Genomic DNA, 24905 nt, shown 5'->3' with positions numbered 1-24905 from the left:
AAACTTGGTATTTAAATGCATTCTGCTTGCCTTGAGACAATCAATGTAATGACCTGTCCCATGACTGATAATTAAGATACCGTATGTCTCTTGTCGGTATGGAAGTCTGTTCTATTAACTAGTCTGAGGTGCTGAGATTGGAGTGATCAAACTAGTCAGAGGGTCAGGACAAAGCTTGAATTACGACTTGTACTTTTGTCTTAGAATGAAGCAGCACAAAGCCCAAGCTATTGTAGCTGTGCCACAGGGGAGGCGGTTGCGTGGCAGAATACCAGATGATCACCTGACTGAAGAGAGTTAATGTGTAAATCACATATAAATAAGCTAAGGCTGAGAGCCAGTGTGGCATAATGCTTAGAGTGTTGGACCTTGGGTTAGTCACCATCTCTCAGCCTAAGCTACCTCATAGGGTTGTTGTGGATATGAAATGGAGAGGAGGGGGAACCATGTTCACCACTTTGAGCTCCTTGGAAGAAAAGGTGGTATAGAATTGTAGCAAATAAATAAATGGCTGCACATGTAGACTTGGAACAGACACACTCAGATGGTGTATGCATATATTGGGAACCTTTGATTGCTGTGAGAAGAGTTGTATTATGACATAACCATATTGGCCTTGCAAATGAGCACTGAAGGTGTGTGTAGTTTCCCAACTCCAAAATCCAGTTGTGTGCAGTTCCTCTTCGTCATAGCTCCGAGAAGGGCTTGCATAGTAGCTGGAATTTATTATGGTGGCTGCCTGTTATGCACTAAGAGAATGTGACCAGCTCATCAGCAGTGGGTGGGATAGACCAGTTTGCTGTCTGGAGACAGTTGCTCCTTACTTCAAAAGTGCAGGAAGTTGGCAAAAGTGCAGGAAGTTGGAAGTGCAGATTATCCTTGCCTGACAACTTGTACTTGGCCAACATTTTCTCCCCTAGAGGCCCAGTAACATGCCCTCCTTTGTGTCTGGTTGCTTAGGAGAAAGCTTTGCTATTTTAATAAGGCTAAAGGCAAGTTACAGGTTTTAAGTAGAAGGGGCAACTGTTTGAATCATGTGGAATTAGCCTTATAATAATTTTATTATTTGTACTCTGCTGATTTGACTGGGTGCCCCAGCTACTCTGAGTGGCTTCCAACACATATAAAAACATAATAAAACCCTAACCCAGGGGTCTGCAACCTTTAAGACAAAAAGAGCCACTTGGACCCGTTTCCGAAGGAAAAAAAACCTGGGAGCCGCAAAACTCGTTATTATAAACATAACTTTTTTGTCACTTTTTAAAAATTATTTCTTTGTTTGACCCCTCAGAATTACTCCTCCTCATAGAAATGAACGTTAAATTAACAAGTTGCCTTTTGTGTGTGTGTGTTCTTCGCTCCCCTTCAATGCAGTGACCAGCGTACATGCCCCCTTTCAATGCAGTGACCAGCGTACATGCCCCTTACAATGTAGCGGGCGGGCGGGCGCACCGCCCCCATGCAATGTCACAACCAGTACAGCGCCCGCCACAGTGGGGAGTGTCGGGGTGCACAATGCTCCCCTTGCTAGTATCCGCCCCGGAGCCGCAGCAAGGGTGTAAAAGAGCCACATGCGGCTCCGGAGCCGCGGGTTGCAGACCCCTGCCCTAACCCTTCTTGTAATATAGTCCAACAAACTAAGAAAGCCTTTCAAGTAGAAGCATGTATCTTTGTGTTTCTGTAGATGTAGTAATGCCTTGTCCCTGGGTGGCTCAGTAAAAATAACTCTAGGGTGGAAGGAAAGATGTTGCAAGCCAAATTGCTTATTGATTTAATAGGTGTCTTGGACTGCCTACAGAAGGGAGGAGAGCACATGACAGTTTCGCTTGCCATCAATTTGTTTTGACGGATGTGTAATTAGTGTTTTTCCTGGTTTCATACATGAAAGTACTGTCATTATGCACAGGTGCAAATGCAGTCTTCCATTCTCCCAGGCAGTTAAAACAGATGGCGCAGATCACCTTCATCAGAATGCTGTAGACTCAACTGTTCAGTGCAATGTCTTAAAAACTGCACCCATGAACCATGAAGAACCTTGAAATTTCATTGTGGATTTTTCAAAAGAAGAATAGTAGTGGCAAGCATGCCGCCGCATTAATGTTGCCAGCTTTCCCTTGCAATGTTTTGCTGCAACAATTTCTAAGGTAGTGCTCTTAATCCTTGAGTCCTTGGATGTTATTGGACTACAACTCCCAACATCCCCTGCTACCTTAGCCAAGCTTGAAGAACACTGTTCTAGGGCATGCATAAATGGCTAGGTGTGAATGGAGTAGATCCAGGAGTATTACTTTTTAAAATTTCTGTATTGTATTTCATAACTCTCCTCTTACTTTTCAGAGTCATTGCCTCCATCATACACCAATTGAAAGAGGTGTCCGATTCTCTCTCTCTTAAAATAAGTGATTGTCTCTTAGAGGTTGCTAGCCAGCATTGCTCATATGAGTCCTTTTTGGCAGATGTTTGCATAGTGAGGGACAAAAGAAACTGTGAGTGAAACAATAGGCCTTTGAACAATAGTCCTCGGAAATAGCGGAAGTAGTTGCTTGTGTTTTCTCAGTGAAACTTTATTTTTATGCACTTAATCTGTAGGTCAGACTGCAGACATGACTCTTTAAGGATGTCTGTAATTGAAGAGTTTCCTTTTCATAATTTCCAGCTTTTTCCTTCACTGCAGTGCTTAATGCAGTAACAAGGGCTTAGATATGTGCATTCCCCCACTTCATCAACCCCTCCCTTCACACATTCTCACACAAAAAGATTAGCATTGAAGGATCCCTTATACCCGGTGGAGGAAAACCTGTGGCTTTTCAGATGTAGGTGGTCCTTGACCATTAGCCATGCTGACTGAGACTGATGGGAGTTGTAGTCTGAAACATCTGGAAGGTCACAGCTTCCCCATCATCTTTCTCTTTGGCAGACATGAGTTCTTGCTAGTTGTCAGCTGTACTATGATACTTGCACCCCACTTTTCTCCCTCCAAACCAGGCTTCCTCAACCTCGGCCCTCCAGATGTTTTTGGCCTACAGCTCCCATGATCCCTAGCTAGCAGGACCAGTGGTCAGGGATGATGGGAATTGTAGTCTCAAAACATCTGGAGGGCCAAGGTTGAGGAAGCCTACTCTAAAATTGGTGGTTAACATAAGATCACCCCAACTATATTCTTGGAGCTGAGGAAGTGACATACACAGGCCTACCCAATGAGCTGCATGGATGGACATGTGTTCAAACTCCCCATTCTTCCATGTCCAATATCTTATTTTTATTAGAATGGTGTTATCTTTCCTTTTCCATTCCAAAGCACTTTGAAGGTGGTTACAGCATCAATAAAGCAATACAGTAAACATCCAAAACTACACGTGGCTATGTAGCAAACCATTTATTATGTAAGCTAAAGGCCCAGATAAATAATTTTGTCTATTGGTTGATGAAGCACTATCAAAGAAAGTTCAATTGTGTTAGGGCGTCCTCAAATCCAGGTGCCATAATGAAGAGTCCTCTCCTGCATACTCATCAGCTGCACTTCTGCTAGTGGTGAGATAGAGCATACTACCCCTCTTTTCATTTCCCTCCCATCTCAGTAGACAAGTAGAATCCTCCAGCTGAAGATAATATGTTCCCTAGTTAAGAACCCATGAAGCTGGTGCATCAGCATCAGCAGACAATTGCAGGATCATATTTTTTTTTATTATAACCAAATTTTCATTACTACTAATGATCCTCAGCATCACTGGCATGCAAGATAATAATATATTTCTAGTGGGAAGTTGACCCCCCCCCCCGCAAAAACATATTTTCCCTGGTATTCCCCTGTGGCTTGATCTGCTCAGCTGACTTGTGAATTTGTAACTGCCCTGTGAGTCCTCTTCGATTGCTTTTCTTTCAAGCATTTCATGGTGTCCCATTTTGGCTTGCCTAGGATAGACCTGTGGAGAAAGGAGCTGTCTTCTTTTTTTTAATGATATTTATTGAAAATTTAAAATTACAGAGAAAAAAAGGAAAAGAAAAAAAAATAGACCAAAAAAAGGAATTAGACAATACAAGTCAATAAAAAGAAATAAAAAACAAAAAACAAAACACACAATACATCAAAACCAAAAACAGAAGCAAACAAAAAATTTAAAAACAAATCCAGTATTCCCAAATCTTTATCTTTCGTTAACTTGTTTCATCGACCTCCTCACACCTCCCTTTTTTGTATTCTAGTTATTATTTATCTCAGCAAATCCTTTCCATCTTTCCCTATATTCTGTCATTAAATTACCTTAATTTATTTTAACCTTATCTTACCATAAAAAGCCCTAAAGCTTAAAACTTAAAACTTATTTATACATAATTCCTTATAGCATTTCTACTAAAGCCAAATAGTTTCATTCCAGCATTTTTTCTAACACTCATTAATTTTACAATAATTCTCTAAATGAATTTTTAAACTTTCTTCCAATCTTCATCCATCGTCTCTTCTTCCTGGTCTTGGGTTTTGTCAGTCCTTTCTATCCCTTCCATCTAGTCCATCAACCTGGTGACCTTCCATCCGAGGCTCCTAAGCCTTTTCCATGTCCCTTCTTCAGGTCTTCTTCATGTTTATACCTGCACTTTACTTTGTCTTCTGCTGATCTTATTCTTAATTTCCTTCCTTTCTCACTGAGGGGTAGATCTCGGGGAGACTCCAACTTGACAATATCTTTATCCCTTCTTGACAGGTCAGCCCATTCTCCATAGTCAGCACTGAAATCCAAAAAATATTTGAAGGCATGTTTCAAAGTCCCTCCAAGGTTAAGGGCCCCCACAACTCCAAACTCCCCCCAGCCCAAAACCAGATCCCAAAAGTCAAAACATCCCTGCATAGGGGGATCTATCCAACTTCCCATCTCCAAACCAAACAGTACTCCATCTCTCCAAATCTGACTTTCTCCAGGTTCAGTCGTCAGAAACAACAACTTATGTTCCTGCAAGGCCGTGGCTTTCTCCATTTCTATTACTTGAGGTTCAGCAACAACCTCCTCCTTTGTCTTCTGCACAATTTGCCCTGTCAAAGCAAATTCCTGGGTTGGTTCCTGAGTGGTTTCTATATAGGTATTCACTGTTTGTCCAAAATTGCTAACTGCAACAGTCATCAAATCCATCTTCTCATGTAGCTGTTCCAGTAGAAGCGCTTGTCTTGCAAAAAGCAAGGCTTCTTCTGGGCACATTCTTGTTCAAGGACAATGTCTGGTTCCCACGATCTTTAATCTCTACAGCTGTAGAATTCCCCAGATCGACTCCAGCAACAGTTTCACAAGCTCCCTCTAGAGGAAACAATTTCTGTTTGTATCCGTCTTTTTGCAAGCAGATCCAGCAACAAAATTACTTTTATTTTTCAGATATTTTGTTCCTTTTAAATGCAAAAGGAAACATTGGAATCAATATGTTTCTCTTTTTTAGCTATCTGTCAAAAGACGTTTTATTCACAGTCAATGAACTTCCCCAAAGCGTCAAAAGACGTTTTATTTACAGTCAATGAACTTCCCCAAAGCGTCTGTCTCTGACACCCCGTTCCCAGGTTCAAGACGGTGGATATTTATCTTTCTTTACTCTCTCTCCTGCAGGTTTAAACAATCTAAGATTTCCCCCCTCTTCTCCTGCTTCCAAGGGGGGTTTGGTCGTTTTAGCTGATGGAAATTTAGTCCTTTACAAACGACTTTCCAGACTTTAGCTTGCAATGTCTTTGCTTCAATCTATTTACAAAAGCGGAAGGCGGACTTCCTGTTTAGACCTTCCCGCTTCGGTGCCAAATTAAGATGTTTCATAGTCCAATTCTCCATTCTACTCACGGGTAGTTGTTTAAAGTCCAATTGACCACAGGAAAAAGTCAGCGCTCTCCGGCAACAGCAATGTGGTTTCACTCCGTGAAAAGAGCAGTCAATTTGAAGCACCGCACCGCTCACCCCACGTCACTCCGGATCCCTGAAACCGGGTTTCCCCGCGAGTAGGGGAGGCACAAAAGGTGCCAGCCGAATCCCACATCCACAGGCTTCTCCCGCCTGTGGTTTTTGGTGGGTCTCCGCCTCGCCGTCGCAGTCCAGACCCTAATTTCCACGAAGCGGATTCCTCCCGGTCAGAGGAAATCCGCCATTGCCGGAGGCGCTAACCCGGAAGTCCGAAAGGAGCTGTCTTCTTACCGCTGGGTTTTACTACATAGCCTTCATAATCTTAGTATAAGTGCCTCACAGGGCAGAGAATGCAAGCCTTCATTTAAAACAACTGTAGCTTCAAGCAAGCTATACTGTGTAAGATTACAGGTCTTGGGCAATCACTCTAAGTTGCTTTCTAGTTGAGGTTCAGTCAGGTACATAATCACCTTTCCAAAAGCCACAAGGGCTAGAATCTGTTAACTTTTGGGGAGCCAAGCAAACTTTTGAAGGATCAAGATTGTGAAATATAGTCGTACCTTGGTTCTCTAATGCTTTGGTACTTGGACGTTTTGGCTCCCAAATGCCGCAAACCCGGCAGCTTCCAATTGAGTGCAGGAAGTTCCTGCAGCCAATCGGAAGTCATGCCTTGGTTTTTGAACTGTTTCGGGAGTCGAACGGACTCCCGGAATGGATTAAGTTCAACGAAGGTACGACTGTAAACTCTGTAGGGCAAAAGCATGTGTCTGGGCACTCAACACATAAGTGTGTCACTAATGTGACTGACAAGCTAGTGCTTTGAAAACACGTCCTTTAAGTGCATCTCTTGAAAGAGCAAAGGTTGACTGCAACTTCCTACTGAATGTATGCTTGGAAGCAAGCCCATGTTGGTTATTGTATAACTTGTGGAAGTTATGGGCAAGTTAACTAGTGGTATTTTATTTTTATTCTTTTTATTTTTTTGGAAAAAAAGTTTATTGAAGTTTTCACAATACAATAAAAGAAACAAACTAATCTACAGGAAATATAGAAAAGAAAGAAATGAAAGAAAGAAAGAAGGAACATATAAAGAAACTACAAGATCCTCCCTCATCACTGTATCTTAACTTTGATCCTCTACAGAGGAAGGTGTGCCCTCCTAGCTCTACCTGGGCTCATTCCACTCTTATGCAGTGTTATTTTAGTAAGTAAAGGGTCAAAACAGCAAGTAGCATTTTAGGATAATTAACAGGGTAAGAGTAGCAATGGAGGGAGAGCTTTGCTGTTCTTTCCTCTACTGTAGTTCCGAGGGAAGCCCCCCTCTGAAGCTGGAATGGGGAGGAAATCCTGCCACCCATTGGTGACAATACAGGGATGCATATGTCTATTTCAGCCCTAATCATGTCTACTTTGACCCTAATTCAACATGAGCTGAACTCCTTACTGGAATTATTTCTGTCAGCTTTCATATCCATATACTGAATTTGGATTGTTTCTGTCTGGTTTATATAATATAGGATTATCTATCCTTATTATCCTATCCTTATTTAGCACCTGACATTCCAAGAGAAGGCTGTCCTATCACATTGACTAAGCAATACCTTCTTAACAATGGAGTATCATGGTTGCTTAAATGTTGTCGAGCCCTAAAACTCATTAGAATGGAAAGGTGTGACTAGTAGTGGCTTTCCACCACACCCAAGGATGGAACTCCCGAAGACACCCATTTTCAGTTTGGTTGGAACTGCCCTATGAATCTGACTCTAGAAGAGCTGCCCTTGTAGATCTAGCCTACTAGATAATAGCTTCTTTGGGTGGCAGAACTAAAAACAACATTAAAGGATAGTAAACTTTTTGAATGTACATTGTCAAATGTTGAAATCAAACTGCACAAAAGCAAAATTTAGCCGGTGTTTGAAACTCCCATTGTGCTAGGCACATTTTGCGACAGGGAATTTCATTAGCGTGAGCAGTTTCTGAGCTCAAAAACAGCTCACATTAGTGAAATTCCCTGTTGCAAAATGCGCCTAGAACAAAGGGATCTTTGAACGCTGGTTGTGTGTACCAGGCTGTCACAGGAAGCGGTGTAGGAGTTCAGACACCTATTTTGAGGAGAGGAAGGCAAACATATTGTCTCTTAAGAAATTAATGATGTGAGGTCGCATCTTTTGACACTGCTGTGTAAAGAAGCTGTAACCTGAATAAAGTGAAAGCTTGTGGTTTGTAGAACATGATATGGAAGTGTACATTGTGTTCCTCTGTGGAACATCTACTTGGACTTCTTGTTCAGAACAACAGCATGTATTTATTAGCAAGCTCCTGGCCTATTGTTTATCTTTGAATGCACCTCTGTATTTTTCTATGTAAAATGATGATCATGTTAGGGTTGGCAGGAGGCTCTCACTTTGGATGAAATGAGTGCCTCTATAGACTTAGACAGGCTTGATCATGTTTACGGCAGTCGCGGACGACTCTGGGGTTGCAGCACTCATCTCACTTTATTGGCCGAGGGAGCCGGCGTACAGCTTTTGGGTCATGTGGCCAGCATGACTGGCCACATGTATCCGCTGGAGCGGTACCTATTTATCTACTTGCACTTTGACGTGCTTTCGAACTGCTAGGTGGGCAGGAGCAGGGATCGAACAACGGGAGCTCACCCCGTCGCGGGGATTCGAACCGCCGACCTTCTGATTGGCAAGTCCTAGGATCTGTGGTTTAACCTACAGCGCCACCCATGCTTAGGTTATAATAGCCTTTAAAGTCAAGATCTTAATGCCAGTGCTGCAATACTATGCAATAATTGACCTTGGGAGTATTAAGTGATGTGCTTCATGAAATACTGAATTATATACAGTGGAACCTCGGTTGTTGGAACACTTCGGAAGCTGAACAATTCGGAACCTGAACACTGACAATCCAGAAGTGAATGCTTCCATTTCTGAACATGCCTCGAAAGCTGAACGGCTTCCTAGGCACGTTTCTCCATTTATTTATTTTTTAAAATGTCAATCAGCAATTGTGCCTTGGTTGTCAAACGTTTTGGAAGTCAAACGGTCTTCAGGAATGGATTGCGTTCGACAACCAAGGTTCCACTTTAGTAAAAAAAAATATCAGGCAGGTGCAGGAATGGCTGCATTTGTAATTAAAATACAAGTGATCCCAAGCAAACGGAAGCCAGGATCAAACTCTCATTGAAAAACATCCTTGGTTAATCAAAATTTTAGGATGGAAAGAGTTGGTATATTGTAAGAGTTGTTTAAAAATAGTCATGTATTGTGAACAAATCACTGGGGGATTTATTTGACAATAGAAGTCTTTATTATTGTCCTGTAGGGTCAAAAGACTTTGTAGAAGTTCCTATTGGACTTCCCTCCTCCCACTGCCATCTGGGTATCTTTAGCAGTGGATTGTGTGCCAAGAGCTCTGCATGACTTCATCAAAGCATTGGAACTGATAAAGCAGCAAAATTATACCATAAAACTAGCAAAAGTAATTTTCCTGTCTTCTAATTCACTCTTTTCTCTCACATCACCTTATCTCACTAAAATTAAATTATGTAGGTAAGTGACATCAGCGGCAGACTCCTGTAAAAGAAAAAGAAAGGTGTTTTAGTTTTACTTAATTATTTTTGGGAAGTGACATATTCTCAAGCCTTATCAGGGCACAAAGAGTTTCATGAAGGTCACTCAGCTGCTAATGAGTCTTGCATCTTCTTCACCTGGCACATGATCTCAGTTCAACTGAAGCCTTTTGTTCCTCATATTCCACGAAGGGGTCAAGGTAGACATGGGATTTTCTGCCCTTAAAGCTTATAGCAGGCTTCCTCAACCTTGGCCCGCCAGATGTTTTGAGACTACAATTCCCATCATCCCTGACCACTGGTCCTGCTAGCCTAGGGATCATGGTAGTTGTAGGCCAAAAAACATCTGGAGGGCTGAGGTTGAGGAAGCCTGGCTTATAGCCTCCAAGCCTGCTTAAACCATGAGCCACAGTCTTATAAAGTCTGCTTCTGTTCCACAGCTTCTGGCATGATCAGTTTAGTCATGCACACAGATTCACACCCTGAAATGAGCTAATAACATACTCTGAGTGGAGGTAGCTGTCCAGGATTTGGGGCAGAAGTTTCCCCATCCCTTGCTACCTGATACTTTCAATTCCTGTGTTGAGTGTCTGGAGCACATGCTTGCTGATGAAAATAAATCAAGCCATAAAATCTAATTACTCAGCTATCTATATAAAAGTGCTCACATTTTATGGTCAGTTTTAAGGTTATATATATTCTGGGAATAAGTTTCAAGCAAACGCTAAGCTTGCAGTGTATATTAAAGGGAAGTTATGATTGGGAAGATGCAGAGGGAAGCAAGAGTCAATTTGCATTTTGAATCCAATATAAACACCATGATGCAATATCTCCTTTTAAAAAAACATAGACTGAAGATTATCTTTGGAAAAGCAGAAGTAGAGCAAAATTTCCAAAGGTGAAGAGGCTTACCAAAGGTGAAAAGGGAGGAGGAAATATGAATGTTTTAGACAAGGATTTATTGAAAGATTGAATCATAGAATTGTTGAGTTGGAAGGGACCCTGAGGGTCATCTGGTCCTCAGGGGGCTGATCCTGTCTGATTGAGGCAGAGGTTTGACAAATCATGGTTTACAAAATGGGGAGGGTCCTGAAGAATTTATATTCCTCATCCCATGTTACCTATCCTTCGGACCAGATCCCCCCCCCCTTGCCCCAGTAGCTGCGACTTCACATGAGATGTATACAGACATAAATCTCAGTTCCCTTATAAATCTGCAATTGATGGATTGGCAAACCAGGTTTTGTCCTAAAATATGACAAATACGGTTTAGGCCAGGATTGGAATAGATAATCCCTTTGGAGGATGGGGGGCACACAGTCTCAAGGCTTGCTTCTATCTTTCAAATTATGGATTGTAGGGAGCTGTTGCCATATCTTCATCCAGCCACACTGGGTGTCAGAGATGCAGTTGAAATGGCATCTCTCAGACAGCTGAGAATATGTGGTGCCAGCATGAAGCATCTCCATGTATTGCAATAAAACATGGTGATTGACTTTGCATCAGGGCTTGGCAACTTTTTTTATGGCCAGTGGGCATACTTGGCATTTTGGTAGATTGTTGTGGGTGCCAGTCACGAAACAACTGCTGAGGGGCATGACATAATACATGCATACCTTGAATAAAACAATTAAATCTTTTGAAACACTGCAGTTTCATTCCCCACAACATTATTTTCACATGGTGCTTTGAAGCCTCTTGCTGACTCCTTTCTCTGTCAGCTTCACTATGAAGGTTGGTTCTGCCACGTAGTTATTCTGCACTCCTTAGCCACTGCAACAAGGGTGGATTGATTCCAAGTTTTTCCTCTACTGCACTGCCAGGGAGGGGTGGTAAGTTGTTCCTTGTCTTATTTAGGGGAGGTAGGGACTTTTCTGTCTGTAGGTGGCTCTTATATAGTAGAGAAGGGTGGTTGTATGTGTTTGTAGTTTATGTGGATACCTGAACACTGATCTTTTCCCTTTCTTCAGTGAAAGGAAGCAAGCCTGGCCCATGTTCTTGAGGACCCTCTTCATTGCATGCCTGGGCTGGGGAGTTCATGCAGTTCTTTGAGTAGACCACTGTCCTCACCTGGGTGTGTGAGCTAAGATTTGGAGGGGTAGCTTGGAAATCCTCTGCAGGAGTTTCATGTTCCTTTTCATGATGCTCAGTACGTCACTGACAAAGCAGAAGTTCTCCTGGGGCGAGGGAAATGCCTGTGCAAAATAAGATTCTGAATAAAAACTACATGTGGAATAACCACCAGAATTTCCGGAATAAGTCCTCCCTTCAATTAGTCATATTCTGTCTCTTCCATCCTTCCTTCCTTGCCCCCCACTTCTGCTTTTTGAAACTTCCTGCTTTTACTTTAATGTGACTACAGTGACAAAGGTGTTGATCTTTCTTCAGTATCTGGGCCAGGAACTAAAGATGCTTTGTGAAACTGCTTCCAGGCTGGCTTCCATTTTTGTACGTGTTTTCACAATTTAACTTTCTTCCTCCTTAGCTTTTAAAAACTGGCATGTGGTAAAACTCCACTGATCTAATTCTAGCAAAGGAGTTGCGACCATCTTAGTGTAGCAAACGGAACCAGCTGTTTTGAGACACTTTGAAGAAGAACTAACAAATAGCTTTCAGAATAAGGTTTGTTTCTTTGTTTCGCTAGTACCTGTGAGAGCTTGTTCCACAACATTTGCCTTTAGGGTGCCCTGGAACTATGTGTCACTTGATCCAATTTTGTTGCTGTGATGCAGAACGGACACAAATAAAGCAACCTTGCAAAGGTCTACCTAGTTAATACCCTGCTATAATGATGGTGATAATCTGGTTGCCTCCAGGCTCTGAAATGTAACCTCCCCTTTCATCTTGCACTAATACTGTAGGCCATTAACAGGTAAAGATGCATCTATATGTATTGCATTTTATGTAGGTAACTTACCTTAGGACCAATGAATGAAAGGCAGTGAACAAGCTTTCTTGGTAGATCCACATTTGATGAGTCTTGTGTATAAGGATCTTTGGACATTTGTAATATTGTGTCTTGACCGACTTTCCCCGTAACTCTCGCTCACACATGTCTTTTCCCAAACAAAGTCTTGTTATGGGTTTGTGGGTGCCCTGACCCCCTCTAGGTTCCCGTGGGCTAGGGTTTGATCAATTCTTTGAGAATTATGATGAGCTGACAGACATTTGATTCAGCAGTGTAAAAATGCTGAATCAACCCTAAACATGCTTCCTAGGGAGTAGTCCTATTGAACACAGTGAGACTTCTGAATTAATATACATAGGATTGCTATGTTTAGCTTTGCCACTGTACCTACTCCTGCCCTTCTTGATGTTAAAAAACTTTGATTACATATTTTTAAAGGTAATACTTCATTTAAAACTGAGATTTAAGAAGGCTTGGCTTGTTGACATGGGCTGGTAAGCTGCAGGAGGATATCCTGTGACTTCCCTGATTCTTTTTACAAGGAGACAATAATATAGGCAGGATGTGCCCTGTTGCCCTCTACCGTGTCTTGTTTGGGACTAGTGTGAATTCTTAAAGCTTTTCCCCATGATCAGAAAACTGTACTTGTTACATTTTGTCCATAGAGTGATACTCCTTTACGCTTGGTTCCAGCACCAGCACGTAAATTGCAGTGTGTGAGAGTAATACAGTGGTACCTCAGGTTACATACGCTTCAGGTTACAGACTCCACTAACCCAGAAATAGTGCTTCAGGTTAAGAACTTTGCTTCAGGATGAGAACAGAAATCGTGCTCCGGCAGTGCGGCAGCAGGAGGCCCCATTAGCTAAAGTGGTGCTTCAGGTTAAGAACAGTTTCAGGTTAAGAACGGACCTCTGGAACGAATTAAGTACCGTATTTTTTGCACCATAACACTCACTTTTTTCCTCCTAGAAAGTAAGGGGAAATGTCTGTGCGTGTTATGGAGGGAATGCCTACGGGTGGCATGCCTACGGATTTTCCTCCTCTAAAAACTACGTGTGTGTTATGGTCGGGTGTGTGTTATAGAGCGAAAAATACGGTACTTAACTCGAGGTACCACTGTATCCTATTTTGCTCTGGCTTTTGAAAAAAAGCAAGGGATGAAAGTTCCAACATTAGCTATGCTCCACAGAGGGATAATATAGCCACCAAGGGAAATTCAATAGATGAACAAAATGGAGTGTTACATTCTGCAACCTAGGTTTGTTCTTTGCTTACCAAGAAAACAATCTGCATTGCTTGATTCAGTTTAAAACCTTGTATTGAGCAGGGGTCTGGACTCCTGCCTCAGAAGTCCTGCCATTGCAGCACCACTGCTGTTCTGCACAAGTAAGCCTGCAACTTATGCACAATTAACTTGTGTGTATTCAGCTTTACATGCCTGGCAAATAAATAAATAGGCAGAAAGGGGGTGAGCATCCATGAAAAAAGACTTTGGCAACCCCACCTGCCAGTGAACCCAATGTGTTTTGACTATACAGGATTTTGGCTTTAGGTGTAACCGCTGTGTTAAGGGGCCGGCTTACTGTACTGAATAACTTCTCTGAGTATCTAGTACGGTTTAGTTTTGCTCATGTGAACATAGCCTAGAACTAAAAACAATAGGATCCTCAAAGGTGAACCACTTCCTCAGCACTGTTACTGTTTGTAGCCTTTCTTGAAACATTTATGGGCTCCCACCTGAGTTGTCCAAATGCACAAAGCTTCAGATCGCATCTTTTGCTTTGACTGGAAAAAGGTTTTAGTTTATGCAACAGCTCCATCTACTGTCTTTCTCCCATCCCAATCTTCTTTGCTGAGTTTGTTTACTTGAGTCTGTTTCTACTGTGATAGGTTCTGCATGTCTGAATAGCACACGGGCCAGTTGGTGTAGTGGTTATGGTGTCAGATTAGGACCAGGGAGACCAGGGTTCAAATCCCCACTCAGCCATGAAGTTCACTGGGTAACCTAGGGCCAGTCAGACTCTGCCTAACGTACTGGAGCCAGTGTGGTGTAGTGATTAAGAGCGGTAGTCTTGTAATCTGGGAAACCGGGTTCGTGTCTCCGCTCCTCCACATGCAGCTGCGGGGTGACCTTGGGCCAGTCACACTTCTGTGAAGTCTCTCAGCCCCACTCACCTCACAGAGTGTTTGTTGTGGGGGAGGAAGGGAAAGGAGAATGTTAGCCGCTTTGAGACTCCTGAAGGGGAGTGAAAGTCGGGATATCAAATCCAACTCTTCTTCTTCTTCTTCTTCTTCTTCTTCTACTACTACTACTACTACTACTACTACCACCACCACCTCACAGGGTTATTTTCGGGATAAAATGAGAAGGAGAGCTATGTATGCCACCTTGAGCTACTTGTGGGGGAAAGGTGCGGTATGAAATGTAATAAAGCTTGTGAATCTCATTACTCGGAGAGTTGCAGATAGAATGGTCTAAAATTAGGAAATTCCTTATTGATGAGTTTTACCTGCTTTCCATATCATGAGCTCCCTTCTGTCTGTTGCTGCAGATCGACCACTTTGGTTTTTCCGAAGATGGCACATTCAAGCAACGCTACCTCATTGCAGACCAGCACTGGAAGAGAAATATCGGGTCGATGCTCTTCTATACTGGCAATGAAGGAGATATCACTTGGTTTGCCAATAATACGGTAAGGGAAGAGTCTAGGATTCTAGGTAGGAACTCTCTTGTCATTTATTATCTGTACAGCTCTTAGAAGACGGTTGGCATTCTGATTTCCTACATATATTTCGGGATTGCAGTATAATAATGGAAATGACTGGATAATCCCAGGAGCCAAAAATATCACATTTGTTTTATTTAAATAACTTTGTTATAGATGACTTGGAAGTGGTGACAAATCTTGCTGCTGCAAAAATGTATAAAGCAAAAAACTGGAAAAAATACTGCTCCATCAGTTTCAGAATGGTAGAACAGAATATGCCTAACAATCCTAATTATAGGAAGCTGACAAAAGTTGCTTGAAATATGCCAGCGTAAATTTTGCTTATATCACCCTTTTTGCCAGCTTATGCTCACCCTGGTTGCCAGGTCATGTGATTGATCTGAATGGAGTTAGGATCCAATGCAGGGCACCCTGCCCCCAGTCCTGCTCACCCCCCTGGAATGTCCTCCCCCCCCCCCAGGGTTTATGCCAGCATAATATCCACTGGTCTCAGCTCAGGCAGAGCTTACCCTGGCTGATCTGGGGCAAGGGAGTTAGCCTGGGATGTGGTACTTTTACCGGCATAGCCTTGGTGTGCTGGGCATTAACTAACTGAGCCAGAAATCTTCTTGATCTCAACTTGCTTGTCGTGACTGATCTTGAGTTTGCTTTGCTCCCTAAATTAACATATTACAGAAGAGTAATCAGTAATATGAACTTTATTTGAGACTAACAACCTAGTACCTGGTATTGCTCATGAATTCTGAGAACATGCCCCCCTCCCCCCCAAAAAACCCCCTGTGCTTAAATTCAGGACAGTTTTCAAAGGCTCAGTTTTCATGTTGATTCAAAAGGGCATCTGAGTGTATCCAGACATAGGCGAAAGCTTGGTCCTTGATCTCAGGAACCATTATGCAAAATTTGGGTATCATATCTTAAGAGATTTCCAAATGCATAGTGAACAAACAACTTTACAAAATATATAGTAGATGAACTGGAATGATAAATTTCAGAATATACAACCTTACAACTCTTTTGATTTATAGTAATTATGTATGCATAGGATGTTCTATAACTTAAAATTATGTTTAAATGGTTTAGTGGCCGGCAGTTTGTAAATAGACAACATTTATTCTGCTGGGTTTTTCTCTTTACTTCCTTCCAGGGTCTTATGTGGAACATAGCGGAAGAGCTTGATGCCATATTGGTATTTGCTGAACACCGATACTATGGAGAGTCTCTGCCCTTTGGAAACAAATCATTCAGTGTAAGTAGCCCGTTGCATTCAGGTTAGTCATTGGTTCAACAGAGAATTTAGAATTTTAGAGGACAACTAGAATGGGAGATACGGGTGTGGTAATAGAAAAAACCAATAAGCAATTTATATGTAAATAATAGAAAGCTCTGGAGCAATTGCAGAATGGTAATTTGAAGTATAGGGATGAGTTGTTTCAGCAAGGGTAGTCAGTTAAATACAGCTAAAACTCAGTGTCTTCCCTCATAGTCCTGCTACATTGGAGGTGACAGTCTTGCCGTGTGACTTTTGCAAGGGTTCCTTTGGTAAAAGTAGACAGGGTTTCACCCACTGTCATAGCTTTACTATGGCATAATCCCTCCCACAACACACAATTTCTATGGCATAATCCCTCCCACAATGGCATAATTCCTATGGCATAATCCCTCCCACAACACACAATTTCAGGGTGCAGTTGTATCACATGTTCATATAGGTAGAGCTTGTGCTACCCAAAGTGGTTGGGAACATCTCAGACACAGTCCTGTTCCTTTGCAGTAGTAACCATGTGAGCTGCTGTGCAGTGAGTGGTCAATTCTGCTGCCGTGTGTGGATTCTTCTGTACCTTTTTGCTGAACTCCCACATCATTGTTTCAGGTGCTCTTTCTATTGTGCCATGTGAGAAATGAATATCATTTTCACCTCCTGCATTGGGGTAGCAAAGACTAAGAGTCAATTTTCTGTTGTTAAATGCAAATGTCATGCAATCTTGTTTCAGGATGCCAAGCATCTGAATTACCTGTCTTCAGAGCAAGCTCTGGCTGATTTTGCAGTGCTCATTCAGCACTTGAAGCATACTATCCCTGGGACACAGGACACCCCTGTCATTGCCATAGGGGGATCTTACGGAGGGATGCTTGCTGCATGGTTTCGAATGAAATATCCTCATATAGTAATTGGGTGAGTGCAGTACCAAAAGAGTATCAAAAAATGTTCGTGTCTGATAGGAAATTCTGCATATTTCGCAGAGAACTAGCTATCACTAATTGGATTGTAAAATCCCAATATTCAAATACACACACACACACAGCAGGTGTGTGTGTCTGTAGATGTGTTCATCTCATGGTTAAGGTGTCTGGGTGTGGGTGTGTGCATGCGCATACACACACACACACACACACACACACACACTCCTTTATTACCAGAGCAAACTACTTCAGTTTTGGGGGACCAGCAGTTTACAGTGGGCACAGACTCTATCTAAAAAGGGCTAGCTCCAGGGAATGTTAAGCAGGTTGGATTAGGTCTGGATGAAATGGGGCATGACACCTGAATTCTCTTGTACGGATTCTGACCAGCTGATCTTGGTGATTCTGGAAATTTCCACCTTTAGGAACTATTCCTGTGTTGAAGGCATCAGAAGTATTTGTTGGTGTTTCTGCATCTGCAATAACATCCATTAACTATAGTATATGCACCAGATGGCATGCACACCGCAATCCTTTACAGCCTTCTCTAACGTCTTGATCTCTAGATATTTTGGACTCTAAACACACAGCAGCAAACACTTCCAGTGGTCAGGAATGATTAACATTGTACTACAACAACATATGTGGAGGACGGTATAGCCAAAATGAACGACTTTGCAAAAAATAGAGGGTGGCCTTCTGAGCCTCTCAAATGTGACTGGGTATTCTGGATAGAATATTTGCTCTGTATGTCCAGCCCTTTCGCTTGTGCTCTTTCCCAAGACTGGGAGCCTCCCTTAACTCAACCTCTGCTTATGCTGCTTCGTTAACAACTCCATGTTTTTTCTCATTGAGCCAGTGAGCCCAAGTTCTTTCCCTTCCTTCCCCTTTGTTCTGAGAGCAGGGAAAAACACCCTGAATTTATCTGTGATTGAAGCTACAAACACAACACACACTTAACCTGGAAGTCAATCCACGTTGAACCCAGTGGGACTTGTTTCTGGGCAGACCTGCATAGGTTTGCTTGTAAGTTGAGCATTGCCTACATGTGCAATCATTTCTATAATGCTTCTCTGTGCAGATATTTTTTTACTCCTCCAGAGGCATAGGCAGGGGGGTGCGGGGGGGCGTCCGCTCCGAGCGTCATGACTGGGGTGTGTGTGTGACAAAATGGCAGGCGAGTGGGCGGCACACCTCGCACCCGGCGGCAGAGAGCAGCCCTCCCCAGCTGTGGCGGGGCGCACCCAGCCACAGCATCTCCATTGCTGGGTCATGTCTGACCCAGCTGCGGAGAGCAGGAGGAGAGTGAGTGGTGCGTGGGAGGGCGCCCCCCGCTCCCCTAAGGAGCGTGCCCCGCCCCCCGGGCAGCGCGGGCATATGCTTCGCCGCTGGACTCCTCATCGCTTATTCATAAGTCACCTTGGATGTTTTTGAGAAGGCAGGGCAGAACTGAATTAACAAAAGCTGCAACCTCCAGCCTTTTTCCTGCCTGGAAATTCACCACACATTTATCTAATATCTTTATTTTTAACTCCATCCTGCAACTTAAGACACACTTTAATTTTGTCTCGTGACTTTTCTTCACTACCCTTTTTTAAAAAATAAAATTTTTATTAGTTTTACAAGAATTTTTATAGACACATACAAAGAAACAAACAAACAAACATGTATAATTTCATATCCTTTTTTTCATAAACCTTACTTCATCGACTTCCCCAAACCTCCCCTTTCTACATCCCAATTCCCAAAATTATTTCAGCAAATCCTAACACTTAATTTTATCAGATTTATCCCTAATTCTTTTTTTTTACTTAATCTTTTACGGCTGTAAACCCCTAAAACCTCGACATTTTAGCTTTCATTAATTTTACAATGTTTCTTAAGATAAAATTTAAATTTCTTCCAGTCTTCTTCCGCCGTCTCTTTCCCCTGATCACGGATTCTGCCAGTCATTTCAGCCAGTCCCATGTAGTCTATTTCTTCACTACCCTTTCTCCTTTTTTAAAAACTGTGCTGTTGCCACTGTCAAGTCCTCCCTTTTAAGATTGGCACAAGCAAGTCATGGGTTGCAACCCCCATGTTGAAGAACAACCAAGCAACAGCTCTGTGAGGAAGGCTATTAATTGAAGGGGAAAGCTTACAAATAACAAGCCAAGACTGAATGGCGTTGGGGGATGATTCAGTTGGCTCACTGCTGGGGTTTGGATCCATGGCAAAAGCTCTTGTTGCCACAAGGTCTCAGTTAGATCTCCTTATTCATTAATCTCCTCTTTTTCCCCCTTGGCTCACAGAGCTCTTGCGGCTTCAGCCCCCATCTGGCAGTTCGATAACCTGGTTCCCTGTGGCAGCTTTTATCGTATCGTAACCGAAGATTTCAAAAAGAGTGGGAACGGTTGCTCAGAAAGCATCAGGAACTCCTGGGCAGCCATTGACCGTCTTGCTTCCACAGGTAGGCAGCTCATGAAGAGACTCATCTAGAGCCTTCTCTAGGCCTTCGATCTCTGCTGTGATGTCTCCTAGCAGTTCTATAAAGCCTGCGTGCCTTGGGTGTGGGGCTGCCCCGGTGGGGCCAACACCAAAGGGGGTCATCCCTTTGGAGGCAGCGCTTTGGTGGTGGAATGAGGGCGTGGACCAGCCTTCTTGTTGTAAGATTAATGTATTTAAGGTGTTTTCAGCATTAAGTGTGTTTTTTATTAGTTTGGAGAAATTGGTACAGTGGTACCTCGGGTTAAGTACTTAATTCGTTCCGGAGGTCCGTTCTTAACCTGAAACTGTTCTTAACCTGAAGCACCACTTAGCTAATGGGGCCTCCTGCTGCTGCCACGCCGCCGGAGCACTGTCTCTGTTTTCATCCTGAAGCAAAGTTCTTAACCCGAGGTACTATTTCTGGGTTAGCGGCATATGTAACCTGAAGCATATGTAACCTGAAGCATATGTAACCTGAAGCATATGTAACCTGAGGTACCACTGTATTGTTTCATGTTTTATGTATTTCATGCTTTTTTTTATATTGCAACTTTAGGTTGGGAACCTCCCTGAGACCTATGGGTGTCGGGTGGTATACAGATTTAATAAACAACATCCAGGCTACCACTTCATTCACTCTCCAGAGATCGCACTTTCCTTTATTCCCTTCCTTCGCACATACCTCACACATTATAATGACCAGGTACTTTCTTCCCAGCTTGGCTTTAAGAAGCACAAATGCTGGGGTTGGTGGGAGTTGTCATCTGTAGCCTATTGGGCCACAGGCAGTATCCAGTAGATGCTCATGATTCTGCCCAAATACATTTCACACACATATTTTTTGCTTGTGTAATCCCTGTTGGAAGCGGCCATAGGATCTCACTCAGGGCTCTCCCGAGATGTTAAAAGCCTCCTTTCTGCACACTTTGTACTGACAGTGGGGAGGAGCCATATCTAGGTGTTCAGAGGCTGCTCTGTCTAGCACTCGGAGCTCACCTCACTAACCCTACTCGATGCCCTCCTTCAGGTTTTCTGCCTGGGTGAAATGTGCCCTTGAACCCGGGTAATGCCTCTTCCTTCCCTGAAGAGGGTTGTGTTGTGTGACTTTTGTATGGCTTGAATGTAACCTCCTGGAAAAAGAGTTGCATTTGTTCCCCTGCCCACTTTTTGTCTATGGCCTCACCCACCAATATTAGTGCAGCCCCCAGGAAGTTGGCAGTGAGGAAATTTGCCCCTTGAGCTAAAAAAAGGTTTCCTACTCAGTATGCCTGGCGTGCTGTGGTCCATGGGGTCACGAAGTGTCGGACACGACTAAACGACTACACAACAACAACAACTCAGTATAGAAGTTCAGTTGCCAACATCTCCAGTTTTTTAAAAAAGACTCCTGGATAGGAGAACTTGGAAAAGACCCCAAGAAGAGCCACTGCCCAGAGAGGAGAAACAACTGGACTAGAGGCAGCTTAATATGTGTTAACTGAATCTCTGTATTTTCTCCTTTCTAGAGGAAGGCTTGCATTGGCTTTCGTGTACATTTCGCCTGTGTAGCCCACTGAAAACTGTGACAGATGCTGCTGCTTTCAAAGGATGGCTAAGTGAGACTTGGGTTAATTTGGCAATGGTTGACTACCCATATAAGGCTGACTTCTTGCAACCTCTCCCTGCCTGGCCTATTAAGGTAACTGAACAAAGGCATCTTTTCATTTGCTCCCCATCCCCTCTTTTAGCCAACACTTTTTAAAGACTCTAGGAGGTCAAACATGAATAAATAGCAGTGACACCAGATGCCCAAGCATTCCATAATAAGAGAATTCTAAGCATAATTTGGTTGATCGCACAACCTCCAGATGATTTCCCTTTATTAATGAGGTTGTAGTTCAATAATAACTGAACACTAAATGGATTTTTATTCTGCCTCTTGGCTCCACAGTGGTACTCCCAAGGTAGCAAATAATTTCAGTTAAAAACGTCAATGTACAAAAGCAGCCAGCACATTAGGCATCAGACATAAATTGTGGCTTTCAGCATTGTGAGTTGTTTCTAAGCAATTGCTTTTAATTGATGCCTGAAGATAGAGGAGATGAATACTTTTTTAATAAGGGGGTTAGCAGAATTTCTAGAGCCAAGATGTGATGTAACCTAAGCAGGGAGAGGGGAACACCCCTGCCCAAACACACACACACACACACACACACACCACAGAAGAGCAAAAGGAGTGAGCTACAAGCTAGTAGTTGAAAGCAGTAGCTTTATTGTAGGGGATGTGTATTCTTAGGTGAGCTGTGTTTCCTATGCTAGAATACTAGAATATGGCACATAGAGGCAAAAGGCTTCTAGAAGGCCCTGCAGTCATAGTTCAGGTACCACTACCGAAAAGGCCCTGCCCTTTGTACCTGCCAAGTCTACCTCCAGTGGAGCAGTGACACAGTAACCTCCCCTAAAGAGTCAAGTGCATGAACACTTTTTTATGGGCAGAGGTGATTCTTCAGGTACCTAAAAGTCCAGGGAGGACACAGATTGGTGGGAAGATGCTGCAATGGTCACATCCCAGAGATTCTTCAAGCCCAGTCTAGGACTTTGGGACAGTTTAATGGCCTTTTATTGGGGGGGGGGGGAGAGATGAGGGAAGATACGTGGAAATCCAGGTTTGGTAAAACTTGGAAACCAAATTTGTTTTGTTCGTTACTGCTTGCTTTAGAGGGTTTTTTTATGGCTAGAAGCCATTTGGGGAGGAGGCGGCTTTCTTTAAGAGCCTTTTGACAAGGCACTTCAGTTCCCCAACACCTAAAACCAAGAGATTTCCTTCTCTTTTGTTGCAAAACATTTTTTTTTAAGGGAAAAATGTATGCAGCCTCTCTGGGTGGCATAAGCTGTTGCAGTTTCCTCCCTTCCTGTCTTTTCAAACGGGGGGGGGGGGTGGGACTTCAGTGACAAAACTAATGTGATTATCCTGAGTGAGACTTAGAGGTGTATTGAGAGCTTAGGGGAAAGAATCCGTTCGAACAGTTGAATGTATCTGCTTAATCCTCCTCTGTAATGGGGCCCATGGTCCTCTGGGGGAAGTGCAGGCTTTCCCTCTTTCCCCCAAACCTACCCCCTTTCCCCGCTGCCCTTCATAAAAGGTTGCCGCCTCTTAAAGCCGCTCTTTAACTTCCGTATGGCACATCTGTGCTAGTAAAGGAGTTTTCAGGAATCCTTGGTCTTCCAGCCGAGAAGCTGCCAGTAGGCTGGAAAAGACTAGAAGTCGTCTTAATAAGTGATTAACTCCCCCCACCCCTTCACCCTTCGCTCAGCGAACCAGCTCCTGCCAAGAGCTGAATACCGAAGCTGCTGGAACTCTCCCCCTCCTCCCCTCGCACCTTACTTAAGGCACCAGATCATCAGTGTCTCAAAGTAATGTAAAACAGATTGTTACCTTATCCTCAGCCTGTTTGCAGTAGCATCCACAGTTATGCTGCAAAGAAGCCATCTTAAACTGGAATGAATCTTCTTGGAGAGACCAAACAGCTCAGCAGGAACTGCACCTAAGATCATAAGAGGCTGCTTGATCCTGCCCTCACAGTGGCCAGCCACACGCCTATGGGAAGCAGGATCTGAGCATAACAGTTCTCTTCCCATTTAGAATCCCCAGGAAACCTGTATTCAGTAACATACTGCCTTCAACCGTAGATGATTTCCCTCTGTGAAAATCATTTGGGGTTAGTAAGCTTAAACTCTCAAAGTTCTTTGAAGCAAAGGTGGCTAACATGTGACTCTCCAGATGTTGCTGGACTTTTAACTCCCGTCAGCCCTGGCCAAGGGATAATGGGAAATGAAGTCCAGCAACATTTTGAGGACCATAGGTCCAGCGCCCCTATTTTTATTGAAGTATAATGAAGGAAATCCTCTCGCTGCAGATTTGTGGTAATGATTTTGTTTATTGGTAGAATAACAAATGTTTTGGCCACGCCAAGATTCAAAGTTAATTTGCTGATCTGTAGTTTAGAGGTGGCTTATCTACTATCACTAACCAGACAAATTCTGTAGACAAACTGAGTCTACAGAAAACGCAGCATCTCCTGTCTGCAGGTTTAGTCTGTTGCTGATTTTTTTGCACTCTCTCTTTTAAAAAAAACTTCCCCTTTTCTGTCTTTCTATAGGCAGTTTGTAAGTACTTGAGGAATCCCAAACTGCCAGACAAATTGCTGCTGCAAAACATCTTACAGGCAGTAGACATCTACTATAACTACACGGGACATGCTTCATGCCTTAATTTAACTCAGACTGCCACAAAAAGCCTTGGGATTCAGGGCTGGTATTATCAGGTATGTATGCAGCATCATTTGCTCTGTGAAACTGTGGCACAAAGTAGGGCTCTTGAGACCCATATGTGAATGCAGAATGTCCTATGTTTGATCTCCGACAGCTACAATTAAAAAAATATAGGATCAGGAGGTCGCAGGTAATAGGAAATATAAGGTTACAGGTGCAACAGGTCTAACCTGGTATGAAACACAATAAAGACCATCTACGTTATAGATCCATCTACGTTTAAGTCCTTTTACAATATGTTCCATTTAATCCTGAGTCATTGGAAAAGGTATATCTACTCATTTCTGTGTTCTAATTCATCATATTTAAATGTCTAAATTGTAATATCTTTTAAGTAAACATCAATTCTTTTTGTATTTCTGCTAACCATTCTGCTTTATCTTGCCATATGCAATTAAATTCCAGCTCGGTTTCACTGTCCCGAGTATCCTTAGCTATCATCTCCATTTTCACATTTGAGAGTTCAATTAACCATTGTGCTTCTATACAAATGGGCATCTATTCTGAACATACATTCTACGGATTTAATGTTCTTCCTAACTGAACGTTCAAATGTGGAAACAGAAGACAGATAAAAACTACTCAGTATTGTGAAACCAAGCTGGAATTCGATAGTATATCACAAGATAAAGCACAGTAGTTAGAGAAAATGCAAAACATTTTGGATGTTTTCTTAAAGGATTTAAAAGCTATTAGAATTAAGAAATATCAACATGATTGTGGGATTACAGAAATGTGAAAGCAAACCTTTGGTTGAGTCCTTTTAAAAACCCCATTAGATTTCAAGAACCATGGAGAGTCTCCATTCAGATCCTCAGAGTAGCAATAGTTATTGGGATACCTCAAATGGGGAGGAATAT

The 24905-nt window shown here is 42.8% G+C and overlaps 1 protein-coding gene across 1 annotated transcript in view; it reads left to right on the top strand.

Moving 5' to 3' along the window:
- PRCP (prolylcarboxypeptidase) overlaps positions 1-24905 on the top strand; it is a 33002-nt gene that overhangs the window by 4489 nt on the left and 3608 nt on the right. Inside the window, exons 2-7 of the mRNA XM_082219404.1 lie at positions 14911-15051; positions 16232-16333; positions 17079-17260; positions 19560-19717; positions 21240-21412; positions 23874-24038. Of these exons, the coding sequence (XP_082075530.1) occupies positions 14911-15051; positions 16232-16333; positions 17079-17260; positions 19560-19717; positions 21240-21412; positions 23874-24038 (921 nt within the window). The remainder of the gene's footprint in view (positions 1-14910; positions 15052-16231; positions 16334-17078; positions 17261-19559; positions 19718-21239; positions 21413-23873; positions 24039-24905) is intronic.

The sequence above is a fragment of the Podarcis vaucheri genome (genome assembly GCF_965113315.1).
Source record: "Podarcis vaucheri genome assembly, chromosome: 4".
NCBI classification, from domain to species: domain Eukaryota; kingdom Metazoa; phylum Chordata; class Lepidosauria; order Squamata; family Lacertidae; genus Podarcis; species Podarcis vaucheri.
This window is presented reverse-complemented; position numbering and strand designations above follow the sequence as displayed.